Source organism: Colias eurytheme, chromosome 19 (genome assembly GCF_061535395.1).
Source record: "Colias eurytheme isolate Ceu_HAF_F1 chromosome 19, ilColEury1 Martin Lab GWU primary, whole genome shotgun sequence".
Lineage (NCBI taxonomy): Eukaryota > Metazoa > Arthropoda > Insecta > Lepidoptera > Pieridae > Colias > Colias eurytheme.
In genome coordinates this window covers 3,284,342-3,307,037 of record NC_142998.1, presented here as the reverse complement: position 1 = coordinate 3,307,037, position 22,696 = coordinate 3,284,342, and the positions used below count along the sequence as shown (strand labels likewise).

The 22,696-nt window shown below is 34.3% G+C and overlaps 1 protein-coding gene across 1 annotated transcript in view; it reads left to right on the top strand.

Annotated features, from left to right (window-relative positions):
- Syt4 (Synaptotagmin 4) overlaps positions 1–22,149 on the top strand; it is a 35,327-nt gene extending 13,178 nt beyond the window's left edge. Inside the window, exons 2-11 of the mRNA XM_090113159.1 lie at positions 2,734–2,859; positions 3,278–3,439; positions 3,756–3,757; positions 6,756–6,919; positions 18,627–18,761; positions 19,142–19,255; positions 19,570–19,681; positions 19,939–20,066; positions 20,855–21,047; positions 21,890–22,149. Of these exons, the coding sequence (XP_089969285.1) occupies positions 2,734–2,859; positions 3,278–3,439; positions 3,756–3,757; positions 6,756–6,919; positions 18,627–18,761; positions 19,142–19,255; positions 19,570–19,681; positions 19,939–20,066; positions 20,855–21,047; positions 21,890–22,006 (1,253 nt within the window). The 3' untranslated portion in view covers positions 22,007–22,149. The remainder of the gene's footprint in view (positions 1–2,733; positions 2,860–3,277; positions 3,440–3,755; positions 3,758–6,755; positions 6,920–18,626; positions 18,762–19,141; positions 19,256–19,569; positions 19,682–19,938; positions 20,067–20,854; positions 21,048–21,889) is intronic.
- The last annotated feature ends 547 nt before the right edge of the window (positions 22,150–22,696 follow it).

The following is a 22,696-nucleotide window of genomic DNA, read 5'->3' as shown; positions in this document are numbered from 1 at the left end:
TAGTCCATTAAATTTTTAATGAACCTTTCTGCAGTTATGAAATAAATTTCATTTTCGCAGTGAAATAGAACAAGAAAATTATTAGATACATAAATATTAAATACCTTCTTATACCTATCTAATAATAATATAAAATGAATGAATAATATTATGTACATAGGTAGGTAAATAAATAAATATTATAGGACATTATTACACAAATCGACCTAGTCCCACAGTAAGCTCAATTAAGGCTTGTGTAGTGGGTACTAGACGACGATAAATATAATATTTAATAAATACATACATAGATCCCAGACCCAAGAACAAATAATTGAGTTCATCACACAAATATTTGCCCTGACCGGGGATCGAACCCGGGACCGTCGGCTCAGTAGCTTTACCACTGCGTCAACCGCGTCGTCAAAATAAATATTTCTTGTCTGTTTTACTATTGTAGCGCATTTACTAAAAATATTAAAAAAGCATTAAAATTGCTGAATATTATTCAAATAAATTACAGTTTTAACAAAAACACTATGATATTAATTATACACTGAATTCTGCGTATGAATAACACCCAATTATTATTATACTAAATGAATGCAGTTCTGGCCAAATGTGAGAAATAAATTAACGCGAAAAGCTAGTTATAAATTGTAGAATACAATGGAAGCGCTCCAATGGCGACCCGTTGGAGCCCTATTTATTATCAAAGACTGGAATATTTAGGTTATGAATTCAATTTCATCTCTATTTCGCCGCTGGCTTTGTTTCTACTTACTTTGTCTCTATAAATGGAAAGATTTGAGTAAACCTTATTGTGTAAGACTTCTGCCCTTTAGATAGGATAAAGAGGGGTTATTATTTGAACATTCATATGAACTACAATAGGTTTATGTGTTGGCTTAATGTTACAATGTTTTCTTTTTTAAATATTAATGTAATTTAATTTTTGTTTCAATAGAGCAAATGTAATTAAAAGTATGCTGAAGCTTGAGACTATTGGTAATTCAATTAATTACAAAGTTTCTCAGAGATCTGCTCCGTTAAACCTTAAAACTGCGTAGAACCTTAATCAAGAATTATGTAATAGAAAATTGTAAATATCATACTGATGGTTTTCACCTTTACAATATTCGCGACCTTTACATGAAACCTTAGTACCAGGGTGGCATCAAACGAAAGTAGACATCAAAATATTCGACATTGGCTGGCTTATTGAAACTCGTCATACGTACCGTGGCACCGCGAATTCTGTAATGAAGGTAATATACCCGTATTGGCTGCTTTATGTACCTACATTTTGTGTCGGGACTTTCTCCGGGCAAATGTAGGTCGGCTGTATTTACTAGAAGTTTCGGGTGAGCCGGCGAATTTGCGCTTTATGAACCTTGATATGTCAACGCAAACAACAAAAAGTTTTTTGTTTATAAAGGAACTTATGAACCATGAATTTCATTATTTTCTTTAGTTATGTCGTGTATTTATTTTTTTCATAAAATATCATATTGTTTTATTTATACATATGGTTTGATTTTCATTAATGTAAAGGACGATTTCTTATAAGCCTAATGTCTTATAAGAATTTTATATTCACAAATAATATAAAAACGCGTGTCCCGAAGCTCTCTGAAAAAGCTGCCTACAGACTGACAATCGTTCACATTAATTTTAGTTATACATACTAATGATTTCATAATGTAAAATTTTCCATGCTCTACATTGGCATGTAATATTGATTTAATTAGATGTGTAGGTAGTAAGGAACCTACGTCTTGAAATCTGAAATACAGGTGCTAAATATGAAGTGGGTGGTTTCCAGGCTAGTGAGCCTCTTATATTGTGAATTATTTTAAGAACACAATCTAAGGTATCTAAGTGTTATTTATACCAATATGTGTTAGCTATGTAGAACATACATAAAGAATATGAACGTCATTAATACTATATAAATGTTCGTTTCTGGCGTTTAATACTTGAATGAAAGTAGTAATTGCGAAAGACATCACAAGAAGTGACACACTCAATTGAATATGATTTGTTATGGTTATGGAAAACTAATAGAAAATATTATAAGCAAATGTAGGACAAACGGCAACTGTAGGTAAAGCAGCAGTGCAACAGTGAAATACCTACAAGTGTCTTTTGTTTCTTTTCAAGCGAAAAATGCATAAGCGTGGACCAATTTTCAGAACTGTAAAATCTTACGTTTACGTCACTCAAGTGAACAATATGCTACATAGCTACATAGCTATTCCTAAAATAAGTCTCTAATTTCTACTCTATACATGAATCACTCACCATTTCCTGATAAAAGATCGTTGTAGGTTAAAAATAAGCATGTATTTCATTCATATCATGAATAAAAAATAGCATTACGGAGCACCTTTAAACTACTTAACTCGTAATTTTATCCGAAAAAGCTTAATAAATATAATTATATATAACTATAGCTTTCCGCCCGCGGCTTCGCCCGCGTTTTCAAAGAAAAACCCGCATAGTTCCCGTTCTCGTGGGATTTCCGGGATAAAACCTATCCTATGTGTTAATCCAAGTTAACCTCTATATGTGTGCTAAATTTCATTGTAATCGGTTCAGTAGTATTTGCGTGAAAGAGTAACAAACATCCATACATCCATACAAACTTTCGCCTTTATAATAGTAGTAGGATTTCAGTTTTAATTATTCATCGACGTTCTGATTTTCCATTGTTCTTTACCAATCATACTAATTATTTATATTTTGTTGCAGCCGGCGAATGGCACAGCGCAACGTTCTGGGTGCTGGTCGTGGGTGCGGCCGCTCTGCTGGCCATCATCCTCGCCGCAGTCGCTTGCTGGGTGGCCCGCAGGCGTCACTCGCTCGCTCATAAGCTTGGTAAGTCACAAGAACACTCCGAAAATAAGGTTTTGTTTTATATAGATTTGATGGACGGGGAACATCATGCAATCATCAGCCGTCATTAATTAGTCTTCTTCTTGCTTTTCTCGTGTATTTGGTTGGTTGGTTTTTGAGAAGTACATATTTTGATAGAGAGAAAATCCAACAAATCCAACCTTAAAATGCCTCTATTCTTCAGTAATAAGTAGTAAAAAGTACGGTAGTAAACCTCCATTGTTTTATATAACTAATAACATAATTTTTAATTCAAAACCTCCTTATAATTTGGTTTAAACGACGTTATTGGTATTTTTTTTTAATAATCGCAGAGTGTTCTAATTGGCTGAACCATTTGCACCGTAAATCTATGTTTCATTTGTGTTATTTATACTAATTTATTTTAAATTGAACACAGGCGGCAAACGTGGGCCGGACAAGGCGCTCGTGTTCCAGCCGCCCCGACGCGCCACGGCTGTGCGCTCGCCAGGCTCCGCCACGCACTACTTGCGCAAGTCGCCGTCGCCCACCGCGCCCGCGCCAGCGCCGCCGCAGCCGCAGACCCCTGCCAACCCGGTGAGTGATATCACGTTTTGTACCACTAGTTGTCATCATCATCATCAAGCTATTATGTTCCTATTACTAGGACACGGGCCTCCCGTAACGTTGCATTTACATCACACGAACATTGCATAGAATCTTTTCGAACGCACTAAGAAAAACAAAATAATGTTCTATAGTATATACCTAGACTATTAATAGTCTATACGCCTGTTTACACTAAAAGAATTTGACATAGTAGGGTTAGACTGAGCATTCGCTCTTTTGATGTAAATGCACCGCCACGCTGGCCAAGAGCAGGTTGGCAGATCATGTCGGATAGCTGTAGTGTATAGTGGTACAAAACTGGAAGCTTCTTTTAGAACCCTCATAGGTGGTGTGGTAGGTACCTACGTCGCAGCCAACAAGATTTAACAACTCTTTCATCAAGACATTAAGCTTTACATTAAAAGAGCCATTGCTGGCGTGCATTGTTACTTTAAAAAAATGAAGAATAGCCAATGATGCGCCTGGATATTATTCAGGAAATTAATTAAGAGTTTCGTTTTGTTGTTGACAATAATTCAAGTACCCCTAATTGACTTATCAACGTTCAGAACATTAAATAAAATATAAAAGAAAGTAAAATTCCTATGCATTACCGTCTTTACCATAGGGGCACAGGGGGCCAGTGCCCAGGGCCCCCCATCGTCTGGGGGCCCCCCTGGAGGAGATGTAGGACTGACAATTTTTCTCATATCACATAAATCTCAAAATATTTTATTAAAAAGCAATACACTTTTCTCGTTGCCAGAACGTCAGATCATTTTCAGATTTATTCGAATCAAAACATCTTAGTATAGGAATAATTCGAGTGATTCGAACACCATTATAATTAACTTATCAGACATTTACTCGAATTATTTATTTACTTATTAACGTAATATAATATATTTTTACTTGAATTATTTTGGGAATTATGAAAATTAATAACTAGTCTAAGTTTACAGAATAGCATACAAGGGCGTTGTGACAAAACTTTAATCTCTGGGCCTCTAGACAAGTGGCAGAAACGCTAGAGAATAGAATCCGCTATTGATACTAATTGATATAAGCTTATGACGTTTTCGGTTTTGCTAATGTTTTCGGTCACACTACCAAGGACGACGACGACCACGACCAAAATTCCCATCCAGCCGAAATTTGGTAAAATTATTAAAAACACAATCTATACTTAATATTAAGAGTTTGTTTTTTTGTTTAAACGCGCTAATCTCGGGAACTACTGGTGCGATTAGAAAAATTATTTCGGTGCTAAATAGCCCACTTCTTTGGCAAGATTATAAGATACCAAAATCGTTGAATTACTTCATGACGTTACGGTATTGTTATGATGCGACCTTGAAATTTTACTCTCAACGCGCCTAAAGAAGTTTCACTTCAAAAATATATTAAAATTTCCTATTACTAGGAAAAAAATTTTTCCTAAAAGTCAATAGAAAATATATAGGTTTTTCGTGATTTTTACCGAAACGGGAAGTTTTATCATATAACCACTTTTACCCAAATTTTAGATCATAAAATTATCTATACAAAAGAATCAATACATTATTTTCCTAAGATGTAGCTTCCTACCATTTTCTAAGATATAACTTAATCGCGAAATCACCTATTTTTTTTTTATTTATAACCTGGAATGTTTTTTTAATTCACGTACCGGAATGACAGTTAATTTTGTATTTTATTTTTAGTAATCCTTTGAACAATTTTATTAATTTCTGCTGGATATGAAATTTTGTAGTTTTAAAGGTCCTAGAATTTAGTGAACGCTGTTCACACCGGACCATTTCTATACGAATAGATGACAAGCGTTTTGACTTTTGCCATTTGCCTAGGCCTTGAATAAATTATGTCAATAACGCACGCAATAATTTTGATCAATTTGAAACGGCTACGAATGAAAAAATCCAGACGCTAATTAAAATATAAATTTGAAAAAAAGAAAGGTAATTTGAAAAAGTAATTCTTAAAATATTTCTTAATTAAATTAAATTTAAGTCAACTTTGGATCGCCATGTTACAGCAGCAGCGTTTCAAATGAATTATATAAAAAAAATAAGGAAACAAAATTTCCTCAAAAGACCATAAAATACAAGATTGGTCAGAAGTAACTTTTTTGTAAAATGTATAAAAAAAATGGAGCAAAAATTTTACATAGAAATTTTCTCGTTTCTTATTACTTCTTAAAGTTTCAATTTAGGGCAAAAACATAAGTATATAATTGTGGGAAAAAATTTGTATACCTATTATAGTTTGATTTCTTTATGTTTCAAAGGGCCCCCAATTCTTGTGTGCCCAAGGGCCCCGGCATAGTCTAAGACGGCCCTGTTCCTATGCAATGTCGGTAAAACAGTACACGGTATAATTAATAAAACAGATATTGAAGTAGAGATTGTCTAATCTAAAAATGAACGCCCCTCCACTGTGTTGACGCTCACATTCAAAGTACGTGTATAGACGCAATACACACAAATTGGTCTGCCTCATTGGTCGTTCAGTCCTCCAGTCCCGTCCATGCCCGAACGACAGGACCAGTTGGCCAACTAGTGCATAAATGACGCGATGCACGACAGAACGGACGTGTCATTCCGTACATAGCGCGCTCTCCCCGCCATACAATGCTAGGCACCTGAACTGATCGCCCGATTAGTTGACAAATCAGTGCGCGAGTGTCAAAGTTTGCAGTAGAATCGACGCGCGCACACATATAAAGTGGTTCAATAATTATTTGTCCTCACACATTGAAACAATTAAGTTTAGTGGAGGGGCGTTCATTTTTAGATTAGACAATCTCTACCTAACTGCCGCCTGTGAGAACAAGTATTTCATTAAAGTTTGTAAAGCAGTAATGTACATTGTATTATATTATAGAAGCTGGATTTAACTTTAATTAATTTTGCTGCCGCGATATTAAACTAGATTCTAGACTTCAGTCTTAATATTTGATTGGATAATACAATCTTTACCTGATGAGGTTTTCTTAAGATTAATATACTTATAGGATTTAACATTAGAGGATACATTTACAACATTAGCATAAACTAAATTAATTACAATTTATCGCTATTCATGATATAAGACAATCAATAATTCTATCAAAAACTATCACAAGACCTTATGAAAGATTGTTAATACCTATCTGCGAAACTGTTAACTAAAAGAGATAAAACTCAAACATGTATTTAACTTCGTTTAGCAGCGCTTTCGAATCTTCAATATGTGTGCAGAAAAATTATTATAATAAGATACGCTTGAAGATTTAACGAAAAGAGATCCCTAACAAAACCTATCTCCAGCCATCCGGAGGCAACAGCCCGCACTCGCCGACCGCTCCCACCGCGCCCTCCGAGCCCGCACCGCTGAGCAAGGAACTGGCTGATGTCCACGCTACTGAGAAGGTCAAGCCTCTGGAGCCTGAAACCAATGATGGCAAGCTTGGTGATCTACATTTTAAGCTGCGGTAAGTGAACCTAGCACTTATGACACAGTAAAAATATAATAGGGAATTTATACTGCGGTTGCGTAGAAGACAAAAACTGGACGATAGTCTGTTTAGATTATAACATGTTGTTACAAAAGGTAAAAATAATGCGTATAGCATATGAAATGTGTGTAAATGTAAAAAAAGTTGTGTAATAAAGTATTTTTAAATCATAATTGCATTAGGTACAATAACTTGTGGCTGTTGCAGTTGAGGTTAAATTGGAAAAAACATGAGTTTAAAATAGATTCAATTCGTCTTTCAATAAAAAAAAGTGTGTGCGTGTAACCTTTACGCGCGATTGAAGTAAAACGCACATGTCAATATAACCTTGTTATTGAATATTATAAAATGTCGCAATTGTCAGAAAATTTATTTTTAATTTACTTATTTTAAAAGTAATAAATAAACAATTATATTTAGAGATTTTAAAAATTTTAAAATAAATAATCCTAATTGATTATGATATTTGCCACTAGCTGGCGTATAAGTCAAGAAGCGTGTAGTATATGACATATACTTACAACCAATCAGAATTATTATTGAAGTAAAACTTCTTTAGGCGCGACTAGGGAGTAACTCAGATTTTTTTTCTGACGGAAGTAACGCTTACTATAGTCTGTGTAGTTTCCGCCATTTAAAAATAATAATTCTGATTGGTTGTAAGTATATGTCATATACTACACGCTTCTTGACTTATACGCCAGCTAGTGGCAAATATCATAATCAATTAGGACTATTTATTTTCAAATTTTCAAACGGATCAATTGTGAATAGCAAAGTGAATGAAAAATTCAACAGTTTTAAAAACATTATTTTAAATTGCAAAATTTTTTGAAAATCTCTAAATATACTTGTTTATTTATTACTTTTAAAATAAGTAAATTAAAAATAAAAATAAACATGTTGCGGATTATAATCAATCTATTTTAAATATTGCTGAAGACAAAGTAGTATCCATAGCAACAGATATGTATATAGGTAGTTAAACTTTGCGGGAGCGATTTGACTTTTTAAAAAAATAAAATAAAATTAAAATTAAACTTATTTAATTATTAACTATAACAAGTGGACGATTTGGAGTCACAAATGTTAATCCCAGAATTACATGCAATGATACAATCGATACCTTATTGCGAAATAAATGTTTTTCAATAACTGCAATGCTTATGCTAAATTGCAAGAACTCTCCGGTGGTCTTGCTGAGGCCAGCGGAAGGCTATTGCTCAACCTAATACAGAGGGTTGGGGTGGATGCGTAACTCCTCCCTCCTTAAGTGCGAAATTATCGGTTTGTTCATTTTTAATAACTATCCGATGATTTCGCAGACATGTTACATTTAATATCTTATAACGAAGTAAGTAAAGTAAAAATAGAATTACAAGTACAAAGATTAAAAATAGAGACGTATAGCCTAAAGTAGCACTGAATCTAAAATTTCTTTCACTGTTAACCATTTCACTATCACTGAACACTGTTTGCTTTAATATCGTTGACATATATTTAACTTCGTCCAAGTTGATGCCTCGCATATTGAGTACACGTGTACTGGATAATATTGGAGTTCTATTCACAGGTAATTGCGGCAAAACTATAATTTTTGTCGGTTCTACAGGATCATTCTCAGTGATTACTTGGTGAGGGCGAATCGTTATATTCTGGATCTCGATGCTACATGGTTCGTCGATGGTCATTATGTATGTGCCCACGACAGGATATTTGCTGACATCACCATTGCAAATTTGAGTTAGAGTATTTCTGTATTTTGAGAAAAGTATCCAACTTATAGGTGTGATTCTTTGAATTCTCACATTCTCTATATTGATTAAATGTTGTTCGCAGTGCATTGGGTTTCCTTCAAATTTAAGCAGTTGTTCTATGCAAGTAGTTTCAGGATATGGCGTTTGATTTTGTTCATCGCATAGAAATTGTTCTCCAGCAGCGAGCGATCGGCACGGTTTTACGACCGGTAAGTATTTCATCCCCTTTGCCAACAGGTAAGGATATTTAGGAAAAATGGAAACGGTATTACTATCGGATTCACGGTACATAGGTATAGAGTATAATTTGTAATAGTTATAAGTATAATTCTCTAATTGGAACCTCCATTATGAACGTAATCTGGTTTTGTTTAATATACGATTTAACATTAATAGTTTCTTCTAGTTTTACTAAATTTGCCTCACTCGCTTTAAACACTAAATTTTCAGTTTGAGATATAAGAATTAAATGTTGCAACAGCTCAGTAGAATTAATAATACTTTGATGTAATATGGATACTTTACTAAATGCTAGAGCAGTCTCTATTTCTCCTAATTTTATAAAAATAGAACGAAAATTACTAACAAATAAATTTAAAAGGCTTACAACATAAGTAGTATAAACCCAATGATTATCCTTAGATGCTAATTCCTTAATCATAGATTCTACAATTTTTAAACGCTTATCTAATATATTAGAATTTTGATTTAAGACTTCAGTAGAATTGATAAAACTATCGAGCATTTTAGATATTAAGGTAATTTTATTTCTAATGATAGTCTGATCGTTTTCAAGTTTAGCTGTAAGTTTATCGTATCTAATTGCGTCACTATAGTCTAAATTTCCCGTTATAATTTTAATTAAGGAACCCAGAGGGTTGAGGATACCTCTCTTGACGCGTTTGTGTGGAACTAACTGTTCGTATTTCTGAACCGTTATGTCGCGAATATATTCAGCGTGATATTTTGCCACTTGAAAATCGTGTAAGTATGAAATATTCTTATTAATTAAACTATCGAATTCACTGTATTTGCTAATAATAAAATTTAAGTCATCATTTATCTTATCTAAATTTAAAACCTTAATTATAGTCCAATAGTCTGTTTGAAGATATGCTTGCCCTTCTTTCACAGGATAAATTCCCGGGTTATGTTGAAGAAGTTGTAGTTGAAGGGCCAGCGCGGACCTCATCACTATCAGCCAACACCACAACGCGGAAGGCGTTTTACATTTTTAATAGGGACCATAGTCTTCCTTTTACCAATCTCTATCGGTATAACGTTCCTTGAACCTTGTCCTATAACCCTAGCTTTATGGAATCGCGGCGTATCCTTGCTTTTTCGCTTATTAACGTCTTTCGCAAATATAATTTTTCCTGAAGGGAGACTGATTTGATGTTCACCACCTCTCCTATCCTTTACTTTTTGCTTAGTTTCGATCATTTTCATTTTAGAACACGTTTCACAAGCATTAATAAGGGCTGAAATAGTTTCCTGCATATTGTGCCAAAAATAATTTCTACGTATACTTGCTAGAGTCTCTTTAATACCGAGGTGACACGTTTTGCCTTGATGGTGCTTTATTATAATAGCCTTTTGTTCCTTCTCATCTTCTATAAAAACTACACGCTCCGTACATTCAAATAACAATACTGTATCCTTTCTAAATAATTCTATGACAATGCTAGTGAACTGTTTGCGATGTTCATCATCTTCGAAATAAATGAAATACTTAACTTTCGGTTTAATATACTCTTTTAAAAATTGTTTTACTAGATCCGGATTATTAGTAGGCAAGAATACTTCTAAAACCTTTTGCTTTTCACGTGAAAGGTCGTGAACTTGCATTTCGTTTTTAAACCACGTATATACTAAAATTTGATTTGGTTTCGTATCTATTGCTTCATGTAATATAGGTATACCGGACGATTCTACTATATTAGCTGAATGAACTGTATCCGATTTTGACGTTACAGATGGTGACCTGACTGGGTAGTCACATGTTCTAGGAGAACTTAGCGCCGATAAAGTTTCAGAGTCGGGAATAGATATCGTTTCACTAGAATCGCGTTCTGATATAGTAATTGTACTAGAGTCGTTACGCGCTCTTGGCCTATTGTCTTTATCGCCTATATTAACAACCATAGATTCGTTTTCATTATCGGAATGCGTAGCGTTAACTCTAATTCTAGATAAAGCGTCCGCGTTAAAATTTTGCTTCCCAGTTTCAATCATAAATTTGGAATTAGTTTCAGGAATATAATTGTGTGGAAATTTCAGATTTGGATCGCAATTTAATTCTATGATTTTTTCCTTGTAGAGGCTTTCGTTTGAAAATTTTCTTCATCAGACGGAAGCACATTAACGTCTTGATTATCGTCAGTGGGTGTATAAATTTCATTCGCGACGTATTCGTAATTCGTATCGTAAGGATTACAGCCATAATAATTCGTATAGTCGTAAGGATTATAGCCATAGTAATAATTATCATTATGTAAGTCGGTTTCATTCACTCTAAAACCTGGCTGAGTTATATTTTGTGGTCGAGGGGGTGCCGTCCTCATGGAAACGTCAGTAGACTCAAAGCGGTTATTTTGAGAAGGTCTTTGACCGAAATTCTGTGGCGTCATACCAAAAGTTTCAGGAGGCCTATAACCAAATTGTGGGTTTTGATTAAATGTTGGCCTATAACCAAATTGTGGATTTTGATTTAATGTTGGTCTATAACCAAATTGTGGATTTTGATTGAATGAAGGCTTATACCCGAACTGTGGGTTTTTATTAAACGGTGGCTTATAACCAAATTGTGGATTTTTATTAAAAGGTTCTTGGGGTGTGAATTTAAAACCAAATTTTTGAGGTACATTTGGTGTCCCAAAATTAAATCTTTGTTGAGGATTTTGTAAAAATTGGGGCACCGTTGTATTATTATGGGTACGATTTCGCGACTGATATTGTTCGTGAAAATTAACTTCTTCTAACACAATTTCTAGAGCCTGTTCTAATGTATTAGGCGATTTTAGTCTAACAATTCGCACCATATTTTCGGGCAAATTATACAAGAAAACGTTCAGGGCTGTATGATTATAAATCGCAATTTTCGCGCGTTTAATTTCCGTATCTACCGATAAATTAACCTTCGATATTAGTAACGATCTAATATTCTGTATCCTATTACAAAATTCAAGATAACTTTCCCCGGATTTTATTTTACAGGACTCGAGAGAGATTTTTATGCAATCCTCAGTTCGCGGATCGCCAAAATGTTGTTCCAGTAATTCTTTTAGCGCGGGCCAAGTGTTAATATCTTCGCGCTCGGATAATAACGCGGCGGCATCGCCTATTAATCTACTAGTTATTGCATGTAAAACGTAAATATTCTGCTCTTCATGCCCTCTAAATTTATTAATTATATATTCGCATTTTCGAAAGAATAAATTCAAAATTCTTTTGTCTCCACCAAAAAGAGGAATAAGCTTTAACATATCACTCGGAATTGTTATTACGTTTACGCTTTCCATGCTAAATAAGTACAGAGTAATTAAAGTTCTGAAGTCTTTAACCAATTACAATAATTTCGAATTATAAAAATCACACACACACAGAAATCAATTTAAAACACAATATAATAAAAATTCTTAAAATATAGCACAAAAAAAAAATTATATGTTATCAATTACTATAAAAATTAAAACTTGAAGTAAGGTATAAAATCACATATAAAATATAAAAATTATTAATTGAATTACGATCGATTTTGAGATCAATTAAATCAATTAATATTAATATTTATTTATGCAAAAATCATTTAATTTTCTAATTTAAAACTTTGAATTAAATTACACTCTATAGTTAATTAGTCTGTGCAGAGTTTTATGCAAGACAATTTCTTAGAATTAAATACGATATTTCTTACGTATAAGTAAAAAATTAAATAAATTAAATTGACTAATTACTGATTTAATAGAATTTCATATTAAAACCAGATCCGTTATAATGCGAGACGTTCAATCCCAAAATAACAGTTAAAAATAGTTAAAAGTCAAAATTACACTCTCGTGAAAAGGATATGGGAATATATCAGAAAGGATGGCAAAAAGTTTTACTCACCAACCGATCGTCGATCCCATTATTCCTCGTCGTGGTCGTTTAACAAATTTATTATTCGGTTCTTTTAGGATAGCACGGCCTTTATAGCAATGTTCTAGGGCTAATTTTGAAGACCTCTAGACATGCAGACCTTATGTGGCTATCCTACCGGCTGCGCCAGTTAAACTTTGCGGGAGCGATTTGACTTTTTTAAAAAATAAAATAAAATTAAAATTAAACTTATTTAATTATTAACTATAACAAGTGGACGATTTGGAGTCACAAATGTTAATCCCAGAATTACATGCAATGATACAATCGATACCTTATTGCGAAATAAATGTTTTTCAATAACTGCAATGCTTATGCTAAATTGCAAGAACTCTCCGGTGGTCTTGCTGAGGCCAGCGGAAGGCTATTGCTCAACCTAATACAGAGGGTTGGGGTGGATGCGTAACTAGGTTGTCATTCAGTTGAACAAGAAGCATATGTACGCCAACAATTTCATAAAATGTCAGTTATTGATACAGGAGGATCGCCTTATGAAATCATATTAGTTCTTAACAAATTTTACATTATTACAACCAATATTGATGTATCTGATGGCTTAGCCAACGGTTGTGTTGGAAAGTTAGTGTATATTGAACGTGATGACAGTGATAACATCATACGCTTATGGCTTGAGTATCCTGGTAAGGTAGGAGAGAAAATTAGGAAAAAAGCTGCCCATCATATTCAAACTCTAAACATTAGTAGAACAGCAGTCCCAATTTTAAGAAGATCGTCATCTGTACCAATGAATAGAAATAAGACAATATTTGCAAAGAGAAATCACTTTCCATTAGTATCTGCTTGTGCGCTTACAATACATAAGTCTCAAGGTGGTACTTTTGATCAAATCGTTTATGAATACAATAAAAGTCACAGTCAGCAGCTGTTATATGTAGCATTATCACGAGTAACTGATATAAATGGATTGTTCATTGTCTCAAACACCGATGACAACAAATTTTATCATGGAAGAAAGCGTCCAGGGGGAATAGTTGATTTACAGTGTGAATTTGAAAGACTTTCAAATTCTCGCCTAATAACACAACAGGAAGAATTATATAACCTTGTAAATGAGAGTAACATTACACTATTTTCCTTCAACTGCCAAAGTTTACGTGCTCATGTTTCTGATCTGAATGATAAAGTATTAAAAAAGTCCACATTGCTGTTATTTTCCGAAACTTGGATGAAAAATGACGAACAAATTCTTATTGAAAATTTTTATTGCGTTACCAACGACCCAACTCAACTGCTGGTGGAGTAGCTGTATATCATTCATCTACAGATACACTGAACAAAGTAACACCAATTCAAAATATTTCACCAACTATATTATCACAAATTTCCGATGAGGTTTCACAAATTGGTGACATCGCCTTGGTTCGATGTGTTATTACGAATGACCGGTTGGAATATAAATAACAACGATAATCACAGGTTTGTGATTATCGTTGTTATTTATATTTCTACAAATACTAGCCTGACAAATATCATAAAATTTATTCATCAGCAATTACTTCACTTCACAATTGAAGGTTCTCGACTTTTAAATAGTAATTATCATGAATTACCGATGATTCTAACTGGAGATTTTAATGTTAATTTTCGCTCTCAGGAATCTCAGCCGTTAATTGATTTTTTAGAAGAAAAATTTGATTTATCTATGAATACTTCTCGACTTCATTCAACAACGCGTTTCGGTACAACGATAGATGCTGTATTTTCAAGAAAAGTAGCAAATTTAGAGAGTAAAATTTATGTTTCACATTATAGTTACCACAAACCTATAATTTCGTACGTAAGAAATTATGATGACATTCAATTACCTACCTGTTTCGAATGAATAATATTAATATAACATTTAAATAATATTTGTAAAGCACATGAATAATAAATATAATTAAATTATAATATAATATTTATTTATTTAAGTTAATATTTAATCATTTCAGTGATATATGTCGTCAACGCCAAAGAAGTTTTACTTCAATCGCGCGTAAAGGTTACACGCACACACTTTTTTTTTTTTTAAATGGCGGAAACTACACAGCGTTACTTCCGTCAGAAAAAAAATCTGAGTTACTCCCTAGTCGCGCCTAAAGAAGTTTTACTTCAAAAAGTTAGTATGTAGTACCCTTTTTGCCATTATACATTGTCGCAAACTCGCTTTTATACTCTCCTTTTAGAAAGTCTTGAAACAATTCGACTTTCCTAATACACGAGATTTAAAGTTATGAAAAAGCTTCCAAGTTTTTGCGAGATAACAAAAATAATATCAATGTCTTGTTTGCTGAGTAGACAAGTAATCATAATCATCATCGTATTGAATAATTATTAATGTTTTAAATACGAGAAAATTATAGACATCGATGATAGTGTTTATTTTTAACCGACTTCAAAAAAGGAGGAGGTTATCGATTCGGCCGGCATATATATATTTTTTTTATTATCATTGAATTGCTTTTCTTAGTGCGAATTTTACAAAAGATTTCTTTTTGAATTGTGATTTTTTAGACTTTATTCATTTGTCATGTTTATATTAATTAAGTATATTGTGATAGATATTTAGGTTTAAATATAATCTGCCCACCAGAGACTAAAGAGCAGTAACAGCCCTTTTGTGATTTTTCGTTTTATTAGTGATTCTGAAAGCGGGTTTCTTAAGCTTTCTATTGAATTAACTTACTTATTTCTAAGACTATAAGAATGGTTTTTATTTAACAGTTTTCACTTACTGCAAACGAAAAAAATTAACAATTTGGCGTGATTTCCCAACTAAAATACAGTATAAATTATACTGCAGATTAAATTTTAAGGTTTCATAACTAAAATGCAGTAAGCAATATAATTTTACAGTTCTTTAGATAGTTTTATATCTCTGGAAAAAAATTAAAAAAAAATTAATACGCAGTAAAATTTACCGCCATACAAGCTATTTTTACTGCAAATTAAGAAAATACAATTTATTGTCACGAACTCCCAACTAAAATGCAGTAAAATCAAAGCTTGTCGCATTTTAGTTGTGAATACTTAATATTCTTTTATCATTATAAACTGACTAACACGCAGTAAAATACAGCATTACTGCAGATTAGTTTGGATAGCATAATGACACAGATATGATTATTCCTAGCTAAAGTGCAGTTAATGTTTTAAATACTGCAACTGTGAACTAGCTATTTTTCTTACTGCACTAGTAAATTGAACACTTTTTTCTTAAAAAACTAACTAAAATGCAGTATTTTTTTGACCTTACTGCATGTTAGTTGGGTTTCTTGACAAAATAACTGATCCAAACGCAGTAATAGGGCTTTTTGCTGCATTTTACTAAGTATTAAATGGTATTTTTTACAAAAAAGGCTATGCAGTAATAGGCACCAAAAAGAATAAATGGCCATAATAAATTCAGTTATTAAGATATATTTTTTTTTATTGCTTTAACGTGTGAACCTATGCCTTTACAACCTTTCTGCATTCAAATTTTTTTGCTTATCATTCTGTTGATTTTTTAAAATCAATTCTTAACTTTAAATGCGTTTTACTCGAAATCGTGATTTTGCTGTTACTGCACTTTAGTGTATGGTGGGCAGTAATAATGCATTTGCATGCACTCGACCCTTATTAATACCTAACATTACCACAAAGGATATCATGAAATTGCAAATTCCCTGACGCGGAAAATCGTGGTCAACGCATATCTAAAACCAATTTAATCCATACATAAGCGTTATATACTGTGGTTATATATGACTAGCAAATCAATACTTGCACTCCCCGCGCCGCCCGGGGTGAGGTAAATATATCAACGTCCATTTAGCGTCACATTATACCTACTTATTATCTTCTCTATACAGGGTAGGGCTTATACAGGGTGGAAATTTTCGATGGGCCCTGGAGGGAAAGTACTTTAAATACTGGAGATAGCAAATTTTGGTGAAAGGAAACATTCCTTTTATCCCTGTATATAAAATTCTTGTGTCACAATATTAGTAACCACTCCTCCGAAATGGCTGGACTGATTCTCATGAAATTTTGTTTGCCTATTAGGTGTATCTGAGAATTGGCCAACATCTAATTCATACCCGTAAGTGATTAGGGTGGCAGAAAAACATTTGCCGGGACAGCTTGGAATACCTAATTACTAATTAGTATAATAATATTAGCTAATTTAGCATTGATTGATTGATAACTTGTTCTTGAGTAACATATGCAGTAGAATTTCACTGCTTGTTGTTTCGTATACATCTGTTTGCTGTGGGAAAAGTTCAACGAATAGTCGGAAGTTATTGATTCCGGTATTGGAAAGCGTTTAACAAGGCTTAGCTGTATGGAATAGGATATCGCGTAGATTATGAAAACGCGCGTGTAACCAAATATTAAATTTTAAAACATGCTCTATTTTTGATGGATAAATACTATCATTAACGTAACGTAAAGCAAACGTTAATGATGTATACGTTGCCTTATTATTGTCTTAACCAGATTAAATAGAAAATTATTTATATCTTAATTTTAAGTTCATTCAGGCAAATGCCCAAGATTAACATAGCTCGCAAATATATTTTTCTGATAATCATTCGATAAGAATGCCTACGCTGAATGAAAAAATGAAAAAATTTAACAATTCTGTAACAGAATTCAGAAGACAAACTATATCTCGTGTAACTTTCATGTTCTCACGTCGCGTGACGCGAAACAAGTAACCAATCTATGTAGGTGACCAACATCGGATACACTAAAAGTGCGTATAAACGAAACCCTGACGCGTCGTAAATAGATAGATAGATAAAGATATCATTAATGACCTTCAGGAAGGTCTCGGCCGATAAATTTACGACTCCATTCGGACGTAGTAACTTCGCCATAAACTCTGTCATCCAATAAATGAATCGTTAATTTAATGTTATATTTAATATCGGTTTACTGCTTACAGAGGTAAATGGTATTCTTGTGATATTAAATTTTTATGATGGTCTGTCTAAATGTCATAAATACATTATAGCTATATTCAATAAAGAGTTATTTAACATTTAACCTGTAAACAGGATAAGCCTGAAAGGGAGAAAAAAATACGTTTATAAAAGCTTCGCCTCCTCTTTTGAAGTTGGTTAAAAATAACTGACGAGAATTGATTGAAAACGGTTTATTTTGATACGCTAATCCATAATATTGCCACGCAATTTACAACATGAGTCTAGGTCAAATTGTAAGCCATCACGCAACCCTAGTTACCTACTCGTGATATTTTCTTACTTACTTTACTATAATGGGATACATAACAAAATGTAGTGACCATGAGTCATACAGCTTTACACAAGGCTGTTAATCCACGAGTGAACATACAACATACTGTGATTTAACCTATTTACCGTCTTATATGGAGCTAGAACAAATCTAGGTTGTCTTGGGTCACATCAATTGTTATCTTGATATTTAATCGTATTTATTTTGATCATAAATTTTTTGTCTATCCTACAGCAATTAAATGTAGAAAAGTATCGATTTATATAGGGATTTTAACAAGTTGTTCCTAGTCTTAAGTACATTTTTGGGTACAACGATGGAGATGAGATCAGTATACATAAACATGATTACTTTGAATTCTAAACATATTTTATCAGATGGTGCATTTACATCAAACGAACATAAAGCTAGAGCAAGAGCAAGCGCATTCTTTCGAGCTCTACGCCTGTTTACACTAAAATATTTTGTCATAGTGGGGTTAGAATGAGCAGTCGCTCGTTTGATGAAAATGCAGCGTAACAAGAAAATGATTGATATGTCAGGTATGAAAACGAGAAGAGTGCGTTGGTGGTGTCTGTGGTGTCCTGCCAGAACCTACCAGGTCGCGAACCCGCTGGTCCCGACCCTTATGTAAAGCTGCAGCTGTTGCCTGATAAACAGCATAAGGTTAAAACTAGGTAAGGATATTAGATTATTAAATTGCCGATGAACTGGACACTTAAATGTTATGTTATGTGGTTGGTTAACTTTTTTTTGAAATAAAGAAACTATAGTGCGATTGTTAAATATAAATAGGGTCTAATTTAGCTAGAACATTGATCGTGACGTAATACAAAGTATTGCAAACTATAAATTCATTTAAAAAAATTGATGATAGGGTGTTTATCGATGATTCAATGAAAGAGAATATAAACAATAAGTAGACTAAAAAAGAGTTTAAGTGCTACTTCTTAGTTACTTACCTACTTCTTAATTTTGATGAGAACAATTTATGTGCAGCTTTTTTGAAGACGAAAATAAATATTACGACCCTTTTTAACAAGAATACTTTTCAAAGGGTTGTCCGCAAGACCCGCTGCCCAGTGTACGATGAAGACTTCACGTTCTACGGCATCGCGCCGCACCAGCTGACTGGTATCACCCTCCACTTTGTGGTGCTTAGCTTTGACAGGTGAGACTAGATCTAATAAAATAAGGACAGGTTTCACCATTTGCTGATAATGTTCCTATGTCTGTCGGTTGGTCTGTCGTATTCGACAGACAAGTCGAGTATTTTTAACTGATCGATAAACTAAACACCAAAATTTAATAAATCAGCCACAAACGTTTTCATTTTTCATTTTTATTTTGCTGTCGGTTGAATAGTTTCGGTACAAAAGTGCAAATGCAGCAGCTTTTGTGCAAATGAATTATATTTTACTTCCATCTTAATTTGTATACTTCAAATATTTATATTAAGTTATTTAATGTGGAATATGTTTGCAGATACTCCCGTGATGAAATAATCGGTGAAGTGGTGTCCCCGCTGTCGAACCTGCAGCTGCAGAGTGGAGAGGCCATGGCGCTCTGCCGTGAGATCCAACCTCGCAGCTTGAAGGTAGATTTTAAGTTTACGTTATAAATTGTTACAATTTGATATGAACCTTTCAAATACAACCAGTTAACCACCAAAACTAACAATTTTGAAACCAACAAAATTCCATACGGCGAGAATTGATTTTAACACATTATTGAATGAAACACGCAAAGTTGAAAGAAGTTTCCGTAAGCTTTTGTTTAAAGATGAGAGGGAAAGTCCTTCTTCCGCATAATACACATTCGATAAGTAATCACCAGCCGTGACTGTGCCGGCAGATGCGCAGCGTGGGGCGCGGCGAGGTGCTGGTGTCGCTGTGCTGGCAGCCGGCCGCCGCGCGCCTCACCGTCGTGCTGCTCAAGGCACGCAACCTGCCCAAGATGGACGTCACTGGATTGGCTGATCCGTGAGTATATTGACAAGCCTTATTTGTAGTCCTGAGTCCATTGGCTGGGTCATGCTACTGCCTGATTGTTGATGCATCGTCGTTGTTATGAAACATCATAGATTGGTCGTGGGGCAGTGTACATTTTTTTATAATATTTGTTAGTGACCCCTAGTCAGGAATAATTTAGTACCTCAGCATTCAATGGGTAAAATCAACTTTATCAACAAAAACAACTAGCAAAGCTACCAAAATTACTGACTCTGATTGTAATCATTTGAATAAACTAGAAGATGCGATAACTATTACCGCATATTAAATTAACGCTAACTTATTTATTTATTTTATTTATTTATTTATTTATTTATTTATTTATTTAGACATACCAACAGAGTACACATAAAAATTATAACAATTAGATCTTAACAACTAACGAATATTAATGTGATGTATACACCAATTACAGGTATGCACAAGAAAACTTAAACATATAATTACGTTACTGTTATTTTAAGTGCTTAAATAAATTTAACTACAAAAATAAAATAAATAAATCGTTAAACATTTTTTTTACTGAATTTTTGTACCAAACAAGAATTTAGTGATTTTTTTGCGAAAAACTACAAGTGAATCAAAATTTATGTCTATTATACCACCCAACGACTTACATAGGTCATTAAAAGTACTACATATACGAGTTACTGGAGAGTTTCTACCAACATTACTAACTTCACAATTTTTATGAAGTTCCACCTAATACCACTAGTTCTAAAACATAAAAAACATCTCAATATAATTTCAATGCACAGGTACGTAAAGATGTACCTGCTCTACAACGGACAGCGCATCGCCAAGAAGAAGACGCACGTGAAGAAGCGCACGCTGAACCCGGTGTTCAACGAGTCGTTCGTGTTCGAGGTGCCCGCCGCGCCCAACGCCACGCTCGACCACGTGTCGCTCGAGCTGCTCGTGCTGGACTGGGACAGGGTCACCAAGAATGAGGTATGAGCAGTAGCTTATTAAGCTATTGCATAGCTTCTATCGCGGGCCTTGAGCGCGGGGACTGAATCGAGATTCCGTAACGAAAAACCTCACGCTCGCCACTCCGACGGACACGGAGGTGTGGCTTGAAGGCATGCTATGCTATAGCATGCCTTCAAGCCACATTTACCTTTACCGCGGCAGTCCCCGAGTGCCACACGTCTTTTTTTTATTTGTACTTTGAAGTCTAAGCATGTTTTAGATAACGATTTATTCGACCATTAAAACCCTTTGTCTCTGTATATTATTTACTCACCATGTGATTAAAACTATGTTGACAGATTGAAGGGCATTGTAGAAATCATGATAAAATTAAGTTAGTAGCTGATATGATCATGGAGCAGTCAAGTTAAAGATCTTTGAACGAATTTGACACGAAAGCATTACCTCAGATGAGATAGTGCCGCCCTTTACCATTTTCTAAGCTTGACAAACTATTGCACCCATATTCTTCGATTCATTCTCATTAAGATTCTTTTAATTCTCATTAACAAAACTACTATTTGTTGATAAAGATAAAGAATATTTTATTTTATTAAAAACAAGGTTTTCGCCCGCGAATTCATAGAAAATCCCGCATAGTTCCCGTTCCCGTGGGATTTTCGGGATTGCGTCATTTTCTCGGCATAAAAAGTAGCCTATGTCCTTTCTCGGGTATCAAAATATCACCATACCAAATTTCATGAAAATTGGTTCAGTAGTTTAGGCGTGATTGAGTAACAGACAGACAGAGTTACTTTCGCATTAATAATATTGGTATGGATATGGTTATTAACATCATCTAATATTTGCTCTTATAACAGGTGATCGGTCGCGTGGAGCTGGGCGCGAGCGGCACGGGCAGCGCGCGGCACCACTGGCGCGAGGTGCAGGCCGCGCCGCGACGCCAGATCGCTGACTGGCACAAACTGAAGGAGTAGACCACTTGCCACTAACATACAGTCTTATGTACGCCAAATAACTACTACCTTTCTTAAAGTGAGGAAAAATTACTACCTGAGTTATGTAGAAGTATTCTGTGTGAATAGTTGGGCTCTAATCGCTTATTACTTAGATATAACACCAAATATATGATCATATGCAGTCTTTCACGTTAACAGGCGTTAGCTCTAGCTTTGAGAGCCGAATTTATAATAATCTAATCGTCCTTTTGACGTGACAACGTCTTATAATTCGATAGAGCCGGTTGCATGCACGAAAACACATGACTCATGCGGCGTTACCTCGCTCTGAGGCGTTCCATGTAAGGCTTGAAGTGCAAGCGAGAGCGCGGAACGAGCGACAAAGAAGCACAATCGGCCGTTGTCACGTTCAACTATCGTTAGTAAACCGACTTTACAGACAACCAATTTTTTTTAAGTGAGGAAAAATTACTACCTGAGTTATGTAAAAGTATTCTGTGTGAATAGTTGGGCTCTAATCGCTTATTACTTACCACCAAATAAATGATCATACCAAATAAATGATCATAATACCTATGCAGTCTTTCACAGTAAACAGTTAGGATCCTAACAAGAAGGTGATTGAACAATAGTATGAAATTGAAATCTATAAGAACAACGAAAGCTCTAGCTTTGAGAGCCGAATTTATAATAATAATCTAATCGTCC